Source organism: Ceratosolen solmsi, unplaced genomic scaffold, assembly GCF_000503995.2.
Source record: "Ceratosolen solmsi marchali unplaced genomic scaffold, CerSol_1.0 scaffold45, whole genome shotgun sequence".
NCBI lineage: Eukaryota > Metazoa > Arthropoda > Insecta > Hymenoptera > Agaonidae > Ceratosolen > Ceratosolen solmsi.
In genome coordinates, this window is record NW_011948436.1 from 3591428 (window position 1) to 3609410 (window position 17983).

The window sequence follows — 17983 nt, forward strand, 5'->3', positions numbered from 1 at the left end:
GAGAGAGAGAGAGAGAGAGAGAGAGAAGAGAATCTCGACTACCGAGTGCACTTTTGCACTTTTACTCGCATGGCTACAATGGTGGCGATTAAACGGAAAGTGGCGACTTGCTCCGTAGATTTCGCGAAATTACAGCCATTTATAACGCGATTTTGCGATGCACGGCCGTCTCGTTTACACGAGGCATTAGACGGATAAAGGGCGTTTGCATGGACGATAGATGGGGAGAGCGCGGGATGGAAAGGCTTGGGTGACGGTAAGGCGGATGCGAGGGTGGAGAGGGGGTTTCAGTTAGGCGCCGATAGGCCGATGGCTTCCTTTCCTTTTTCGCCTTCCGGCGGCCCCGGCGGTTTTTACACCTCAACATCCCCGGGTGAGCGAGAGGGCTCCATTTTCGGTCTCCCGCTGAGTCTCGCGTTCCTTATCCTCGATGACGATCGCCGTTCGTCATTCAATATATCGAGGAACACCGCTCGACAATGCCCGCATCCTCTCTTTATGGCCGAGGAGTCGCGAACGGGCATTTTGAGAAGTGAGATTCGCGCGTCTCGATAACGCCTCGATGCGACCGTTAGAGTAGATTTCGTGCAAATACGAGCCAAGGCCACGTAATGCCGTATCATCGTTTTGATAAACATAAACATATCGAGTTGTGTGTGGTTACGTTCCGGTTATGGTGGCGCGTTTGGTATGAAAATACTATTGTATCTTTGACTTGGGGACTCGTGCCTCTCTTCGCGTCCCTTCTTATCACCACGCTGCCATTTAGCAAAATTCATTGTTCCCTGTTGGTTATTCTGGCCATTGTCAAGCGTAACCTACTCGCGTGCTCGTCTCTCTTTAATCGAGACCGGAGAAATAAGAATCGAATGGCTAATTAACGGCTGGCCAACTTTTGTCACTCTTAATCTCCGATCGTCCTCTGGACTTTTAATGAAAATGCAAATGCAGGTTGCGCGGAGGAGGGAGAATTTTTCATTGGATCTGTCCGAGTTAGTACCGAGTATCCCAGATACCGAGGATCAAGATGGAGCGATGAAAAAATTTCTCTGGGTCCTCGCGTCTCTTTATACGTCGCCTATTAAATGCCTATTAATTTATTAGTAAGAGACGGCCTCGGCGTCCGAACTTAATTGGCACTAGGTATTGGCGATGGACGTATACGGGGAGCAGTGCCACATCCATTGTCGAGCGTCACAGCGGCGGCCCGGCAAAAGTCATTTTACGCGGAAACGAGAAAACAACCCAATAACCCGCTTCCGCGCTCCCACTTTCTTTCTCATCGTTTACCTATATTTTCCGCGGCTACTAGCCTCGTTTTTATCTCCTTATTTTTAAAATCGCGGTGGCGCTCTCGACCCCCCCCCCCCCCCCCCCCCCCCCCCCCCCCCCCCCCCTTGGATGGGATGGTAGAGTGAGAGATGGAGATAGAGCAAGCTTGAGCGTGTCGATTGAGAGAAGAAGGAGTTTGCTAGTTGCCGTCGAGGAGGCTGCGACACAATTCCTCCGTGGACCTTTGCAACATTTAATGGCTCGCACGCTCGTCCCGTTCGCCATTCGATTGGCGGATCATCCGAGAAACGAGCTTGAATCGATGATTTTCTAAATATGCGCGCGCTGTGTCGGTGACTCGATTGCGTGGGCGCGCTCTTTAAGGGAATCGACGCGAATGTTACGGGGTGGGGCGGCACGCGCGAGACTCCGAGATTTGCGCGTACGACTCGAGTGTGCGAGATTTTTAAAAGAGTCAGTGAGTATGGTAGATGCGACGTGACGTTTATCTTTTTCTTTCTTTCCTTCTTCTTCTCCTTTTTTTCTTTCCCCCCCCTCCCCCACTCCCCCAATTAAATTGTAGTATTAATTGAGTTGCAGGGCACGGTCGACTACCTAGGAGAGGTAGTGTAATTAACGTGTCCTTAGATTTTTATTTCCATTGGTAGCGAAATTTTTGCGCAAACCTACGGCAGCAGCGATATAGTATAGAAATATTGACAAAGTCGACAAAGAACGTGTGAAACTATTGGTGAAAGTTGGAAAAATAATCCGAGCTATTCGCGCTTATTTATTTATTCGTCGATATATTTAACTTTATGATTATGCTGCTAAGTAAGGTGAGTGTGTGGCAAGTAAGCCACATAAAATAATCTTTGGCGTCTATCTGAGAATTTGTTAATAGCGCGAACAATAATTACTTACCTCGGCGTGCACCTACAGTAACAAACATATGCGATTCGCTGCGATGCTAAAAGTTCAAGAGCCATTGCACGCCATGCATTTTCCCATTCACGCTAGACTTTCCCCGAAGACAATAGTTCTCGCTTATTTTGTTTATTATATGAGTGTTGGATGTGAGGGGAGGGGAGGGGGGGGAAGAAAAATGGGACGAGGGATACGATTACATTAGTAGAACAAGTTGACTTTTACGGGGTAAACGTTAACGAAACATTACAGGCACATTTTACGAAATTCGATGTCTCTTTGACAATGTTTTTCTCCTCCTTGATTTTGATTTTTCAACAATACCAGTTCAATATCTATGCCTCTTGTGATTTCACATATATGGACATTGTCTTCGTATGAAATCGTATATACTAATGAGAAAGAGAAAGGGGGGAGTGGTGGATAGGGAGAGAAACAGATGTAAAAATTAAATGAAAAATTTCTTTTTCTTCATTCAAAGCTCCACAACAGCTTTCGAAATTTATATGAAGACTATTGTAAAATATTAATACATTAATGCACAATCGAGTTTATAATGATCGAGTTTACGCATCCGCCATTAATGCTACAAAGCTTAAAGTGAAAATGGAACGAGGAAATTTAATCTTTCTCCGCAGATGCAAAGTGAAATTTTAACCTTTTAGGAATAGAGACAACTCTAATCTATATAGAGCAATCTTTTTATTAGACTATCTTAGTGAAAGAGCCGATAAACATATCAAATACGTACTCTTTGTGACAAAGAGAATAACTATTTTCGAATTCAAATATCTGTTACAATGATATATATATATATATATATATAGATATGCATATGATTCATAGAATGTGCGCGCTCTCTCTCTCTCTCTCTCTCTCTCATACTAATATACCTAATGATTAACACGTAATGATAATTATAAATCATTGCGTAAAATTCGTTCGATAAGTAAGTAGGCTTTACTCGTAACACTCCCACAACAACGGTTGTGCCCGCATATTAAAGAAAAAAGAAAAAAGAAATAGAAAATCCACTGGAGATCCTAGCTTTCGAGCACCTCGGACTTTGCGACTCGACAAACGAGCGCAAATCGACGGTATTTCGAAATCGTAAATTCAATTTTTATGCGATAAGAAGCTGCGCACAGCCGATATGACGCGTCTGGGAAACTGCATTTTCTTCAGCGTATATATGCTGCTGTTCTCGGCGCATATTATTAGACAAAGAGCAATGATCATATGGAGTCGCGGGGAACCTTATCGCTTGAATTTCGAACAAATCGTTAAAGTTTATTCGTTAATGCCGAGTAGAGGTAATGGAGATCATTTGATTCCGAGGTGAACTTTAATGAGATCCGTTCCAATATGACGAAATTAAATTTGCACGAGTTAATGTTGATTTATTTCGTCACTCCGTCATTGTCGTCTTATCGTCGAAACGAACCGTATATTATTGCAAACAACGTTATTGCGATTACTCATTTACCAAAAATTTACGTAATATTTTAGCGAATCAGTCTTTTTCTCGCTACAATGGCCTGCATATCAAATTGCTTATATTTACAATGGGAAAAATACCATCTGCTCCCTCGGAGCCACATAAACTTAATCAATTAAATGGCCTCTATGCGGATTTGAAGTCGTTAAAAGGTACGACTAGTGGCTTAATAGAGAACATTTGACAAATATTTGTAAGAACGGTGAAAACATTAATGGCATAAAATTTTCCTAATTACACAATTACCGGTCATGATTATGATAAGTTTCGGTGATAGTAGGAGTACGCTCGACCGTTTAACAATACATAATCAACAAATCAGCCTTAAATAAAAGCTCGATACGTCAAGGTATGTATAAGCATAATGGCGGTTATCCAATAATGGCGGCAATTTGTATTAGAAGTAATAGGAATTGCATTAGAATGGTGTAATGACGAGCCTAGCAATCTTCTACTTTCCCGAATTCGGTGATTATAGATCCATCTATCCTCGCCTTATCCATCCACCGACAGCCAAGACCTTACCTCGAGCCGAGCCGAGTCGCGAAAATTCATTGGGCATCTTCATTATCGACGGATGATACGTGCGTGGATTACCGGCTGCGAGGTACTATGAATCGGAAGCCGCGAGAGTCCGCTCGACGCGTGGGTGCGATGGAACGAGGAAAACAAAAACAAAGGCGCGAAGCTCCGGGCCGAGCGGCGGTCATCGTCCTACTCCGTATCCTCTTGTTCGTCCTCGGCAAGAGGCCCATTCGGGGCGCAGCCATTGCGTCGAGGACGACGGCCTAACGGGAAAAAGTCCCCGTACGTAATGGCGGCTAAATCTAACAGGTTGCAGGGGACGCCTCGTCCTTGCTGTTCGGCACCACTACCATCACAGCCACTACTACTTTTTCAACTTTTTCGTCCTCTTCTTCTTCGTCTTCTTCTTCTTCTTCTTCTTCTTCTTCTTCTTCTTCTTCTTCTTCTTCTTCTTCTTCTTCTTCTTCTTCTTCTTCTTCTTCTTCTTCTTCTTCTTCTTCTTCTTCTTCTTCTTCTTCTTCTTCTTCTTCTTCTTCTTCTTCTTCTTCTTCTTCTTCTTCTTCTTCTTCTTCTTCTTCTTCTTCTTCTTCTTCTTCTTCTTCTTCTTCTTCTTCTTCTTCTTCTTCTTCTTCTTCTTCTTCTTCTTCTTCTTCTTCTTCTTCTTCTTCTTCTTCTTCTTCTTCTTCTTCTTCTTCTTCTTCTTCTTCTTCTTCTTCTTCTTCTTCTTCTTCTTCTTCTTCTTCTTCTTCTTCTTCTTCTTCTTCTTCTTCTTCTTCTTCTTCTTCTTCTTCTTCTTCTTCTTCTTCTTCTTCTTCTTCTTCTTCTTCTTCTTCTTCTTCTTCTTCTTCTTCTTCTTCTTCTTCTTCTTCTTCTTCTTCTTCTTCTTCTTCTTCTTCTTCTTCTTCTTCTTCTTCTTCTTCTTCTTCTTCTTCTTCTTTTACTTCACCGGACTATGCATACGTAAGGCCCGGCTAAGGCCTCGGCGATCTATCCAGATAATAACTGGGCCCGACTGCTTTTCCATTCGTAATATAAGTTCGCGCCCTCGTAGTCGCGTTATCGCGGAGCCGAACCACCAATATCCTCGCGACTTCTTTTCTTCTTCTCTTTTGGGACCTCAAGGGGCCGAGCCCATCCTCTGTCCTCCGTCGAAATCCCTTTGTGTTTCGCCGAGGAAAAGCAGTCATTCCTTTGCCGGATATTATTGTTATTGTTCGACTTCTTGAAAACAGGTTGTTGTCTCGTGGCTTCGTGCACGCGTAATCTTATTTATTTCCCGCGGTTTTGTTTCGTCATCCATCAAAACTTAGCCATGAAAATAATTGTTTTTTCCAAATCGTGTTTCGAGAAATGAACGGACTTGATCGGATTGCTTGAAATTGCATTTTCGACGTCCATTAAAAGTATTTTGAAGTCGTAACTATTGGACAAGAGATGGATGATAATTATTACAACAACACTCTCTGGATTCTCAATGAAATGTTTACTTTTTAAGAGCCTTCTTACCGCTTATGTAACTTGGAGTTTGATTTATTATTTAACACTAGTTTCTTTTCCAGCGTGTTGTAACGTCCATGAATCTTCTTTTCTATTTCGTACTTTTGCAATTATAACTGTACACACGCAACACACACAACACGCGCGCGCGCGCATACGCATAGTTTTTACTTTCTTTTTTCTTTTTTTTTTTTAATTGAACGAATACGGATTATATAGATTAAGAACGACACTCATTCGCATTAAATGTTAATTTTTATAACAACAAATCTTAAATTTCAACAATATAACTAAGTAATAAATAAAATAATATTATGTATGTAGACAACTAATTATCGAGTCCCAGATTGTTTAGTTACCACAATATTCACATAATTAGAAAAGAATAAACTATTTTAATGTTTTACGAGCGTAAAATATGGTCTTTCCTTTTTCTTTTTTTAAGGAATTTATGTTTGTGTGTATAAAAATTTCTCGTTAAACGCTAAATCTCTGCTGATTTGAGAAAATGCTTGACGTTTCTTTTATATCTTAGAAAGTAATGACATTATTCTTAAATTCAAATGCAAGTATTTAAAGTAAGAATATTATAATTATAAATAAATTGAACCGTACGAATACTGTAATTAAAGAGAAGCATAAATTAATTATTGCAATATTTATGTAAATAAAAAAGAATATTTCTTGGCATTATAGCATTTTAATTGCACAACATTTTTGGGCGATAAAACGGCAAATTGAATTAAAAGAAAATCATGATTTTACTATTTCTTGAGAGGAGCTAAATAGCGTAAATTTCTATTGAAGTTGAATTTCCAATATTTAATTATTATGCTTTTATTAATTTGAATGGTTTAATAGTTATCGATCGATGTATTATTTGTATATTTCTGTTTTTAAATGAATATATATATATATATATATATATATATATGTATACTTTTATCCAATAATACATAAATGCAGAGAGTAATTAATAATTAATTAATACGATCAATTATCGTTTGTTAAGCAAGAGTCTTGGACAAACGAATGACATTCTTTCTTGTAAAAGAGACTTTAAAAAAAAAAAAAATATCTTAAAGCGTGAAAATTATAAGTAATGAAAAACGTTATTTGGGAGTTTTAGTCGATCGATTTAAGTCTTTATCAATTAATCTTGAAGTAATTTATGGCTTTATATGGTGATGATATTTTGTTTTATATACAAGTATAATGCGCGCGGATTTAATCATTTTAAAATTAATAATTTTATAACTGCTCAAGGGTTGTATAGTGACTAACTTATACATAACGAAACTCGTTCTGCATAGTGCACAGTACACACACACGCGCGCGCGCGCGCGCTCGTATATATATATATATATATATATATATGTGTGTGTGTGTGTGTGTGTGTGTGTGTACGTATTGTTAGAAAGTTGCTCTATTGCAACACAAGTAGAGTTGTAATACTCATTATTACACAACATTTTTCATCCGATTAAAACAGCAAAAGCGAGTTAATAAAACTTTCAAATAGAATCATTGAAAGTATTAATTATAAAGTAGCATTGGATACTTAGTCGGTGATTTGATATGTTCGATCGAGCGAAATGCGAAATGTCTTTGATCGCTTCAAGGAATGCATAAGAAATGCAAAATAAAAGCAAAAATGATTTCTGAATTTCGAATCCCTATAAAATATCCATTTGAGATTCGCTCATCGTGTATGTGTTTTCATAAAAAGCAACGTTTGAAATATGCCGGAGACCGCGTGGCTGCCTGCAATTCAATGGCCGCCGAAGAAATAAATACTTTATAATTAAAACATTTATTCAGGCAAAAATTCAAAGCATTAAGATACCTGCACGACTCCGCTACAAATGTGGTAAACAAAAAGAGCGAGAAGCGCATTATGTGAATGCGACATCGCTGAGAGGGGGCACAGGCATTAATCCATTTCACCGTGTCCATATAAAGCGACCAACACATGTGAGCGCGTCTAATTATCCCGTGAGATACGGGCCATCGGACATCTATCGAAAAATGCAAATTAGCCCGCAACAATCGTCCAGCTTATTTATTATTATCGTCGGATAATATGAAAGATGAAGCATCCGGTTTTTTTCCATTATCAGCCGCTGGAACAACTCATTCGTCGAACAAAGCTACAACGAGCTCGGCTCGAGCGAATCAGCGAACGTTGTCACGCTCAAGTTCCCGTGGCACTAAATCCACTTCGTCTCTCTGACTTCTTTCTCGCTCCCGTCGTCATCTCTGGCCTCGGTTGGTTAAAAAAAGCACGCGGACGTTCGTTTTCCCTCCGATGAAATAAACGATCGCGCGATCAAGCGACATCGGTAACTTATCTATCGCTCCACTCCCCCCCCCCCCCCCCCCCCCCCCCCCCCCCCCCCCCCCCCCCCCCCCCCCCCCCCCCCCCCCCCCCCCCCACCTCCAATTCACCGATCCTTCCATCCTACCATCTTATCCATCCATTGCTCCTTATGCCTCTGTTCCCTCTTCTACTGAACCTTCTTACCCACCCGATTCGTCATCGGCGGTTATTCACGACAACTATTCACATGCACAGTCTCATCTCCGTTGTCGGATCTATTGTCGCTCATCCACCCCATCCCTTCCTCCCGTCCTTCCAAACTCCCGAGACAGCAACCACCGATGCCATTCCGCGTCTCTCGCAGAAGGACACGCGAGCGTGATTCTGGCAGGAAACGAACGATCGTAGCTTCGTGCACTGGCGTCGCGCGCAAATGCGCCGCACTACTTCACCGTCACTACCACCCAATCAATTAATACCAACACTCGTACGAAGGAAGTGCGATCGCTACCCCGCTTACCTCCCCTTAAAAATTGCTTTAACCGAGCGGAAATGCAGGAATGATTTTGCAAAATTACGACCTTGAACGGCGACTCTTTGTGCGCGGAACAAAAGACGCCAAACAAAAAAAAGCCCGACTCTGTATGAAGGAGGGAGGAAGCGCGCATCGGGAACACTTGGCCAGGACTCACCCGCATTCTCGCGAGGAGCTGCCGAAGACGCTTCATCCTCGGGCTCGGTTGCGCCCCACCACAGGAACACGAGACGCGTACGTCGTGGAGTCCCGCGTGTGACTAACGTCTCATTGCCACGGCTTTTCCGCCTTTATCTCCTGACTTCCTCCCTCGCGCTCTTCCTTCCCCGTCTCCTTTCGCTATCGTCAGACGGATGGCCGAGCTTTGGTCGGTAGGAGTTGGAACGGAGGCTGAGTCGCGGTGCTGCCGTGTGCGCTCGACTGGGCGTTCGGACGTTAGTGGCTAGTTACGATTGGGCGGTCATGGGGGTGGGGTTGGCGAAAGGGGTTGGCGAGTTGAGATGTAGTGGTAGTGGTAGTGGTTGTGGGGGGTTCCCGAGGTGGGTGAGTCAATGAATCGAACTTACGATGTAATACACATTTATGTATTACGAGCTTATCGTTGGAACGAGTATCGTGCGAAACATGTACGCTGTATTATCGATTTACGTTCACTTAAAGTGACCGCAACTTCGCATTTAATGACCATATTCGTAATTTGTGGCTTATGGCGCTTCTTTTTCAACTCCCCGTAAGAATTATCGTTACCATAACTATCACTGTCTGACTCATTTTCGACGTTATAAAACGAAGACCTTATCAATGATATTAAAAATTAGTGCCTCCGTCTAAATTTAATGCGAAAAATCTTATTCATCGTATAATGGATAAGAAATTTCGGAGTATCGAAGCAATCTTATAACATTGCCGGGATTTATATTTACTCCTCGTCTTTTATTATCTTTTTATGATTTCTATTATTTTTATCGCTCTTATTATTTGCAATATCATAGCTACTGCGTATCTTTTAATACGGTAGTTATTTGGATGGGGAATTAAAAAATATGGAATACGAAATGAATTTTTGGGAAATGTGTATTGAAATTTGAACGTGTGATATATCAAAATCATTTATAAAGGCATTAATTTAACGCTACTGCGACTTAATAATCGTTTCTCTTCCGAATGCATTATCGCAATGAGGGTTAATTATTACAAGTATAAATAAGCAAGTATTTACTTAAAACAATTTACGCTCAATATCATTGCCAAGCGCATTAATTGAAGAAAAATGTAGATAAATGTAGATAAATCATTAGCATTGAAAATTATTACTCACATCGACGTATTGGTCGATATTAGCTTAAACGTGATTTTACATTCAATTCGGAGAAAATATTCGTATAATATTATTAAGTGTACTATTAAGAGAATAGATTGAACAATGTACCGAACTAAATATAAAAACATCGTTCGATTATAAAAGAATGCAAATGTTTGAGTATTACTTACTGCGTTTCCAAGCACGTGTCTCTTCAATATTTTGATTGTTCAATGAAATTATCGAGGCTTTATTTGACGTTGACGGAGCCAATGCACAACGTAATTATATTATTCACATATCCACAAATTATATATTTATGCGTCCATTGCCCGATGTTGTACGCTACACTTTTCTTATACTATTCAATCGACTTATAATAAGATACTTTTTCCCTTTTTATTGCTCGCAATGCAACCAACAACAAAGTAATGAACAAACTAACTAAAATTATCTTTCCCATGTGAATGACACTTTATAAACTTGATAAATTGAAATACACGCACACGATAAAAATATTACATCTATGAATGAATGCACACGTGTATGCGCATGCACATGGAAATATAACGTGGAGATTGCAGATATGGTATATTGAATATTGTATCGAATAATCGAAGATTCTGTGCAAAATCAAAATGCAAAACGACGGAAATTGTAAATACGCCTAATTGTACGAAACGATGCCAGAGACGGTGATTTTCAAATTTTTTTTTTCTTTTTTTTTTTTCACGGCCATTCGTTTCTTTTTCATTTAAGAAAGGATAAGAAGCAGCACTTACACGTGCAATTTATCATCTTAATTCCATGGATAATATTAAGCGGAATTTACAAATACCACGATAAATTGTATCAATTATTGTAAATTTTAATGGCAAATTGTTAATGGAATTAAAAAAAAGCATCGAAATGACAGCAACGACAGATCGTACATAATCGTAAATATACATACATGATATGCATATACGAGTATGTGCGTGTATGCGCGCGTGTGGCAACAGATTTACCGGTGTCCATTGACCTCCATAAAAATATTTTTTTAATAAACAGCATGAATTTGATGATTAAATTGAAAACATATAGAACCCTATCAATTTAATAAATCATAGCATGTTGAAAGTAAATCGATTAACATTAATATTTGTGAAAGGTAAAGATTCGTTAAATTAAATATAGAATTACAAGAAAAAGTATATGTATGAGCTGCATTTGCGTGTCGAAAAAAACATAAATATCGACATAATAGAACTAATAAACAAGCATTAAAAATTTGTTTCACATTCCATTGCTGTTTTTTGTTTGTAATTTGGAAAGTAAGCAAATGTGCCCAATGGTATTATGGTTTACGGTAAAAATTAATTTAAACAAGGTGAAACGACACGATAAGCGAGAAATTTGAGATATTTAAATTTATGGTCGCCCCTTATTCGTTACTTTTTATCCGATTCTCAAGAAAAAAGAAGAAAAAAGAAGAAAAAAGAAAAGAACAGAAAAAAAAGAACATAAAACTTAGTTTAATTATTCAGTAATAGTTCCTTTAATTACATAATATGATTTTACTTTTACATTTTATGTAATATTACTTTACAAGTAGACGTTGTTAAAACGAATAATGTCAGTTTATTAAAGGTAGAGTTTCAGTTTGGCGTAGAATTTCGTTTTATCGAAGTGTGGGTAAGTCGTTGTATTAATTTATGTGAACAAAGAATTTTAAATTCATTTTTAGGCTTTGTATCATACCGTCAAAATCTCGTTTCATCGCGACATTTATTTACATATTTCCTTAAAGATTAATGATTAATTTTTCCTCGTCAACTAGATATATAATGAATATAATTTAGCAATTATATGCAATCTGTCGAATGCAGATAACAAATAGCAATGTTCGCTTTAAATGAACAAATTGTTAATGTTATTGTATTTGTGTCCGATGTTCCCTCAAATCAACACATTAAAAATTATCTTCCCTTTCACTGATAAGCCATAAAATATCACAATGTCCTACATTTGCTACGTAGGTGGTCCACCATTATGATTTTAATTCCGTGACAATTTTATAAGAAAAATATTAGATAAGGACGAAATCCTGATATTCTTATCAATGAATTTGACTTTTTAATATAATTTACATTCACATTGTATTAACAATTATTATTTTAATATAATTATTCATAATACTATATGCTTGATAAATAATTCCATAGTAGTTTTGATTATGATTTTGTTGCTAAAAGAATCAGCAGTCGTTCTTTTCTAGTTTTGTTTCTTTTTTTTTTGTTTTTTTTTTTTTGTTTTATATATAATCATTTTGCTTCGTTTGGAATTGTAAATCTGTAAATAAGTTTGCTAATGACAGAATTTAATGTAGTATTTTACCTTTTCGTTAGTTAAGTAATCAGTATGCCAGATCAATTATAAAAATTGTCGATACATTCAATTCGGAAAACGAAAAATTTATTTCAATAGATTATACATTTTTTATATTTATTGATGAATACTGGCATAAGATTTTCACATTTTCGGTAATCTAACAAACGCTTGTACATTATTATAGTTTTTATAATAATAACAATTATTATTATGATAATCGCACCAATAAGAACAGCAATATCAGCAATAATAATAAGTCATGATACATAATAGTTAATTTAGCGAAAAAAGTTAAGCATTTTTTTATAAAAAGAAAAATGCTAATCGGTAAATGCTACTTTATCTTTAAATATAACAATTTTACTCCTATTGGATTATTAATTTGCATGAGCTTGATGGAGTATGGAGTATCGCTGTGAACGATATCGAGCACTGCAAATACTCAAGTACCATTTCCTTGGCGTGCTGCAGGAGCTAGTAATTTTTCATCGATCCCTTTCCTTCACCTCGACCGCCAGCCTACTTGTCGATACAATTGCGTGACCAATAATTAAGAAAAAAAAGAAAAAGAAAAAGAAGATAAAAAAGCGACAACAAAAAATAATTCAAGTGCCGGTCGATGCACACATGGGCTACGTAAGTGTGTACGGACGATTTTCACTCGCCACTCTGAACATTGCGCCCTTCCCCGGCTCCGCATGCGAAAAGGGTGATTGTAGTGTACATAGTACCGTTCACCCGGTTACTAATAACCCCGGAAAATCAAGTGCCATGTCTATTATACTCACGTGCAGTAAATTTGCGGCCTCTGTTGCGGCCGTCGCTATCGTCGCTATTGCCGTCGTCGTAGTCGCCGCTGCCGTTGCCGTAGCCGTTGTTGTCGCCGTCGTTATTAGCGTTGTCCCCGTTATTGCTGTTGTTGTTATTGTTGTCGTCGTCGTCGCCGTCGCCGTCGTCGTCGTCGACGAGCATGCAGCCGCGATTTGATTTCTGTTCTCTATGACTGTCTTTATTTGCTCGAGCACCTGCCAATGAATGGACAATTGTACGGGTCGCCGCACACCGACTTAACGTAACGTGCGATTGTGAAGCAAATGGTAACTTACCCGCAAGGATATTCGATGCCTCTGAGAGCTATGAGACTCCTTGTGATCCGTTTCGTTGCTACTCGCCTTGACTGGCCGTCTCTGCATCGTAAAATAACATCGAGGATACCTTATTAATACACGGTGCGTGTTTTTGTTGTTGCGATGTGCATCGGGCACATGGCCATCTTTTCTCCGCAATGATTCGCTTGATATAACGTCACAATGATTCATTCGATACATTTACTTATTGCTATTAAATTATTAAAGCTTTCGTTACTTTTATAAATTACCACATTCTATATATACACACCGTTTATATATACAGAATATTCACGTATATGATTAAATATATGTATATACAGGCACTCGTACACGCGTAATCTGTCGAACATTTTTCATGCCTTATAGTTAAATATTACAAAGTGACGTACCAATTAGTTTTTTAATCAGCCATTATTTTACAATAATGTAATAAAATATAAAAGGCATTGTATCGAGATATTGATCGCGCGTTCCTCGCGATGATCATAATATTTTGACCATTATCGCGGACCTTTCTCATTCTTATTAAATGTCCTACTCACATTTTATCTTATTTATTAATTTTTTATTTATAAAAAAAATTTTTAACTTTAAATAAATTTTTTCAGACTCTCCAGACGTGCTTTCGATGATTAAATTGCAGTCCAATACGTGCCCGATGAATTATTTATTTAACGTACTACAAAATTAAATTACAGTTATTTTATATTATGTAATAACAGTGCAACCGAAGTGTTTCCCCCCGCCCGCCCTCCCACTTCCTAATACATCTATTAGGAGTCAGTGGTCAATGCTAAGCGAACGGAATTCTTGTCAAATCCGTGCGATACGCGACATTTTCTCTTTTTCTTTCATTTTACTTTCCCATAGCATCTCGGTCCCATTATTCAATCTCAGTCTTCAAGATGCTCATCTCGCCCTTGTAAAGTAAGCGATATCTCTTCACCTTCGACCCTTAACTGACCAAGGCGACCAACGTCGATCGATGCTGTGCATCGGTCCTCGGTGCAATTCACATAGCGAACGAGGAGGCGATTAATAAAAAAGGATGCGCGCCTCGAAAGGAAAACGCGAGAGGCGCGGGAACAGAGGGGACAGCGTAGCGAGACTCCTTTCTTCGTTTATGAGGACGGAACGGACTTTTCCCGGCTCGCTTAATTGCTCGTGCGGAGCCAATTTGTGCGGCTACCTGGGGAACTGGAGAAGGAATTGTTTGCTCGTAGGGCGGGCGAGCCGTCGATGAGCACATTTGGCTCGACGCGCGATTGGATTATCTCGAGGAGGAGATTTCCTTGGCGGCGGCCCAGAGGTTCGATGTTGCGAAATTTTTATCGTCGCGTCGATAAGGGCATTGATAAGCGCTTGGCAGAGTGACATGTAAATAACCTGTCGTTTCTTTTGGAATCGAGACTGAAGATTTGCAGCAAGTGCTTGTAAGATTGCTGAATGCCTTACAATTATTATCCCGTCGCCTTTATACGTCATTGTGATTGTGACACTGTTTGGGTGATAAAAGATCTATCGCGTCTCTTTTACCGATGATAATGCAAATGCGTGGCAATGTGTACTTTGTGCGACCAAGTGGGAAATTATTATTATTAATCATCGGGCCTTGTATCGTTTAATTTATAAATTATTATATTTAGTCGGTAGCAATCGTTATTAATGATATTAGTAGGGACGTCGATAAGGAAAATTTTATTATCTTTATTAACTTTATTATTAGCGTTGACTAAAAGAGCAGCCACGCTTATTTAACTGGGCCGATCCCAGTCGTATCTCGTATCTCAGTAACATCGTAGAGCGAGTGAAGTAAATTTTCCATCCTCTCATGTCCCTTTCTTCGTCACACACACACACACACACACACACACACACACACACACACACATATATATATATATATATATATATAATAAGTATAATCAACTTTTCTAAAACAATGCATTCATACTCTCTCTCTATCTCTCTTTCTATCACTCTCTCGACTCACGTCTCAAAGACGTGCTCGGGTCGATGCGTCGCGACGTAAAAGCCACAAGAGAATCGAGAGACGAGTGGTGTAAGCTGATTGGAAAGAAAAGCATCTTTTTCACTCTCTCTCTCTCTCTCTCTCTCTCTCTCTCTCTTTCTCTCTCTCGACTCGAGACGAAGGAGTCGGGACGCTAATGTCAACGGAGTCAACGGAGAAACGAGAGGGAAACGTAAGAAGAGCCATGGCTGCAATGAAAGAATTGCGTCGAGTGTCCCGCGAGCCCTCGAGGCCCGTGTATCCGCCCGTCTATCCTATCGAAGCGCCGCCCACCCAGTAATTATACCTGGGGCAAATCCGATTAGAAAGCGCGCGTCCGGGTGAGCCGCTTAAATCGGCGTCTGCCGAAGGTCATGCGAGTCGTGCTGCAATAGGATTAAGGAGACGTCGAGTGCGCGTGCCTCGTGCCCTCGGTGCACGATGCATCCGAGTTTACCTCGCATTAATATACTGACCTCGAGACTTCCGTGGGCGTCGAGGGAGGAGGAGAGCGGCCGTGTCTGGGGCGCCTCCCCCGGGAAGACGCTGTCGTGCGAGACGGAGAGCTGACCGCCGCCGACGCCAACGCCGCCGCAACTTCCGCGCTGCAGGTTGAGGAAGGAATCCTCGATGCCCCTGCGCTGCAAAAAGAGACTGGCGTGCGCCGAGTATTAGAGAATAATTTATAGATTATGCGTGTGACCGACAGGACGTCGGCGGAAGAGTCATGGGGTTGAATGGGGAGGACTACCGAGCACCGTCGCCCCCTCGGCTGCTCATTCGTCATTAGGCAATACGATGGAGGTGTAAGGAGATGGAGGCGGGAACTCGAGCTCTTCCTGCGAACGCCAAGCCGTCAAGTTGGCTTGGATTATCCGGTTAGTTACTTTTCAAGTGGCTCCCGTGGTATGAAAAGTTAACGACACGATAATGTTCGCGGTGCCGTTAAACGCTCGAGCTCGCTTAGTCTTAGGGAGTGCGATCCGCTAGAAGGACGATGATTCATGCGGGCTTTAGTCGCCAATTTTTGGCGAAGCCCGTCGCTTGCAAAGTCCCGGTCGAATGAAGGGATCGGGAGTAGGGGCCGAGATCGATTATTAATATCGCAACATCGGAGCTCCGACTTGGCGATTAATTGAAATAAAACATTTTATTCTCACTCTACTTTAGCGTATATTTAGTTTTGTGCATTGAAAAATTTTATAATTGTCTTTGTTTGAATGTAATTTTGTCCATTTTCCTTCCTTCTCTTCTTATTCCTCTTATTATTATTATCATCATCATCATCATCATCATCATCATCATCATCATCATCATCATCATCATCATTAATGATTAATTATTATTATTGTTGTTATTATTATTATTGAAAAAAACCAAGTCCTTTCTATCGATAAAATGTACCGCGCCCTTCTAGCGATCGATAGCATTTTTCATTCGAATCTGTAATGGGTTTGACTTTTGTACATAATCGATTTCTCGTTGTCCATCCCCTTCCCACCAAAGGAGCGACCGACTCAGCCATCGATTCACCTGTACTTATCCACTCACCATCCATGTAGAAATCAATTAATCCGATGTCGGCCCGAGATTAAAGTACTCGTGAATCTATCTTTCGTCGATGAATGTTCTCTTCCAAACTCAAAGCGAATGCCAATCTTCTCGCAGCCAATACAAGTGTGTAAGAGAGCGAGATGCGAGTATTTAAAGCGAGGGTCCAAGGTAGTTTAAGGAATTTATCGAGCCACGTGTGAATAATAGGGGCGGGGAGGTAGGGGGGGGGAGCGTGAGATGAGTTTGAGAATGTCGGGGCATCGACAGGGAAGTACTCACTGGTCGCGGTCGCACGAGTCCGTGAGAAGTTCGCTTGCGCTTCTGCTGCGGATCTCCTCGGCGCGTCCCGCCGGATCACGGATGGTGATCTCCTCCCGGTCGCGCACGTGCTCGCCATTCGTCTCCCGATCAGCAGCGGTTCCAGGACCACCGAGGCGCGCGTCCGCTGCCCCACGGCTCTTCTTCCGGAAGATGCGTCGCAGTCCGCGCAGCGGATGGAAGCGTCGCTTCTTCGGCTCTGCTGGGCACAAAAATCAAAGAGGGTTGGCATATTATTATTAGTGTTTTGGATAATATTGGCGGGGACGTTGAAGCCTAAATTTTTACGCCAATTTCTTACTCTTAGTTAGATAAAATCGAAATTAGCGATTATTTCGTTCGAGTGGTGACGACTAAAGTACTTGGAGATATAAGAGGGGGATTGCTATTTTCGAAGTAATGGAATGATCAGATCGCTTATAACTATTGTACGAGTTTAAGATCAATACTACTCGATAGGGTGGGTCGTTAATAAGGTGTAGCGGTAATGTTCTATCGATAATGTGATAATTCATATTTATCTTTGAATGCTGTGTTTGGGGAATCATAGTTCTCGTTAGAAATCACGACGGAAAAGTGGACTTTCCCTTTTTATAATAATTAAAAAAAAAAAAAAAAAAAAAAAAAAAAAAAAGAAGAAGAAGAAAAAGATAGTTTTACGGTAAACGAAAATCTCTCTAATCTACAAAGACAAATAGAAAATTACGTAAAAGTGACAAGTCAATG

General features: G+C 40.1%; 1 protein-coding gene across 1 annotated transcript in view; it reads right to left on the minus strand.

The window, feature by feature from the left end:
- Nucleotides 1-17214: 17214 nt before the first annotated feature.
- The window catches only part of LOC105365166 (uncharacterized), an 88959-nt gene continuing 88190 nt past the window's right edge, over nucleotides 17215-17983 (minus strand). The window contains exon 4 of the mRNA XM_011503261.1: nucleotides 17215-17459. Coding sequence (XP_011501563.1) covers nucleotides 17215-17459 — 245 coding nt within the window. The remainder of the gene's footprint in view (nucleotides 17460-17983) is intronic.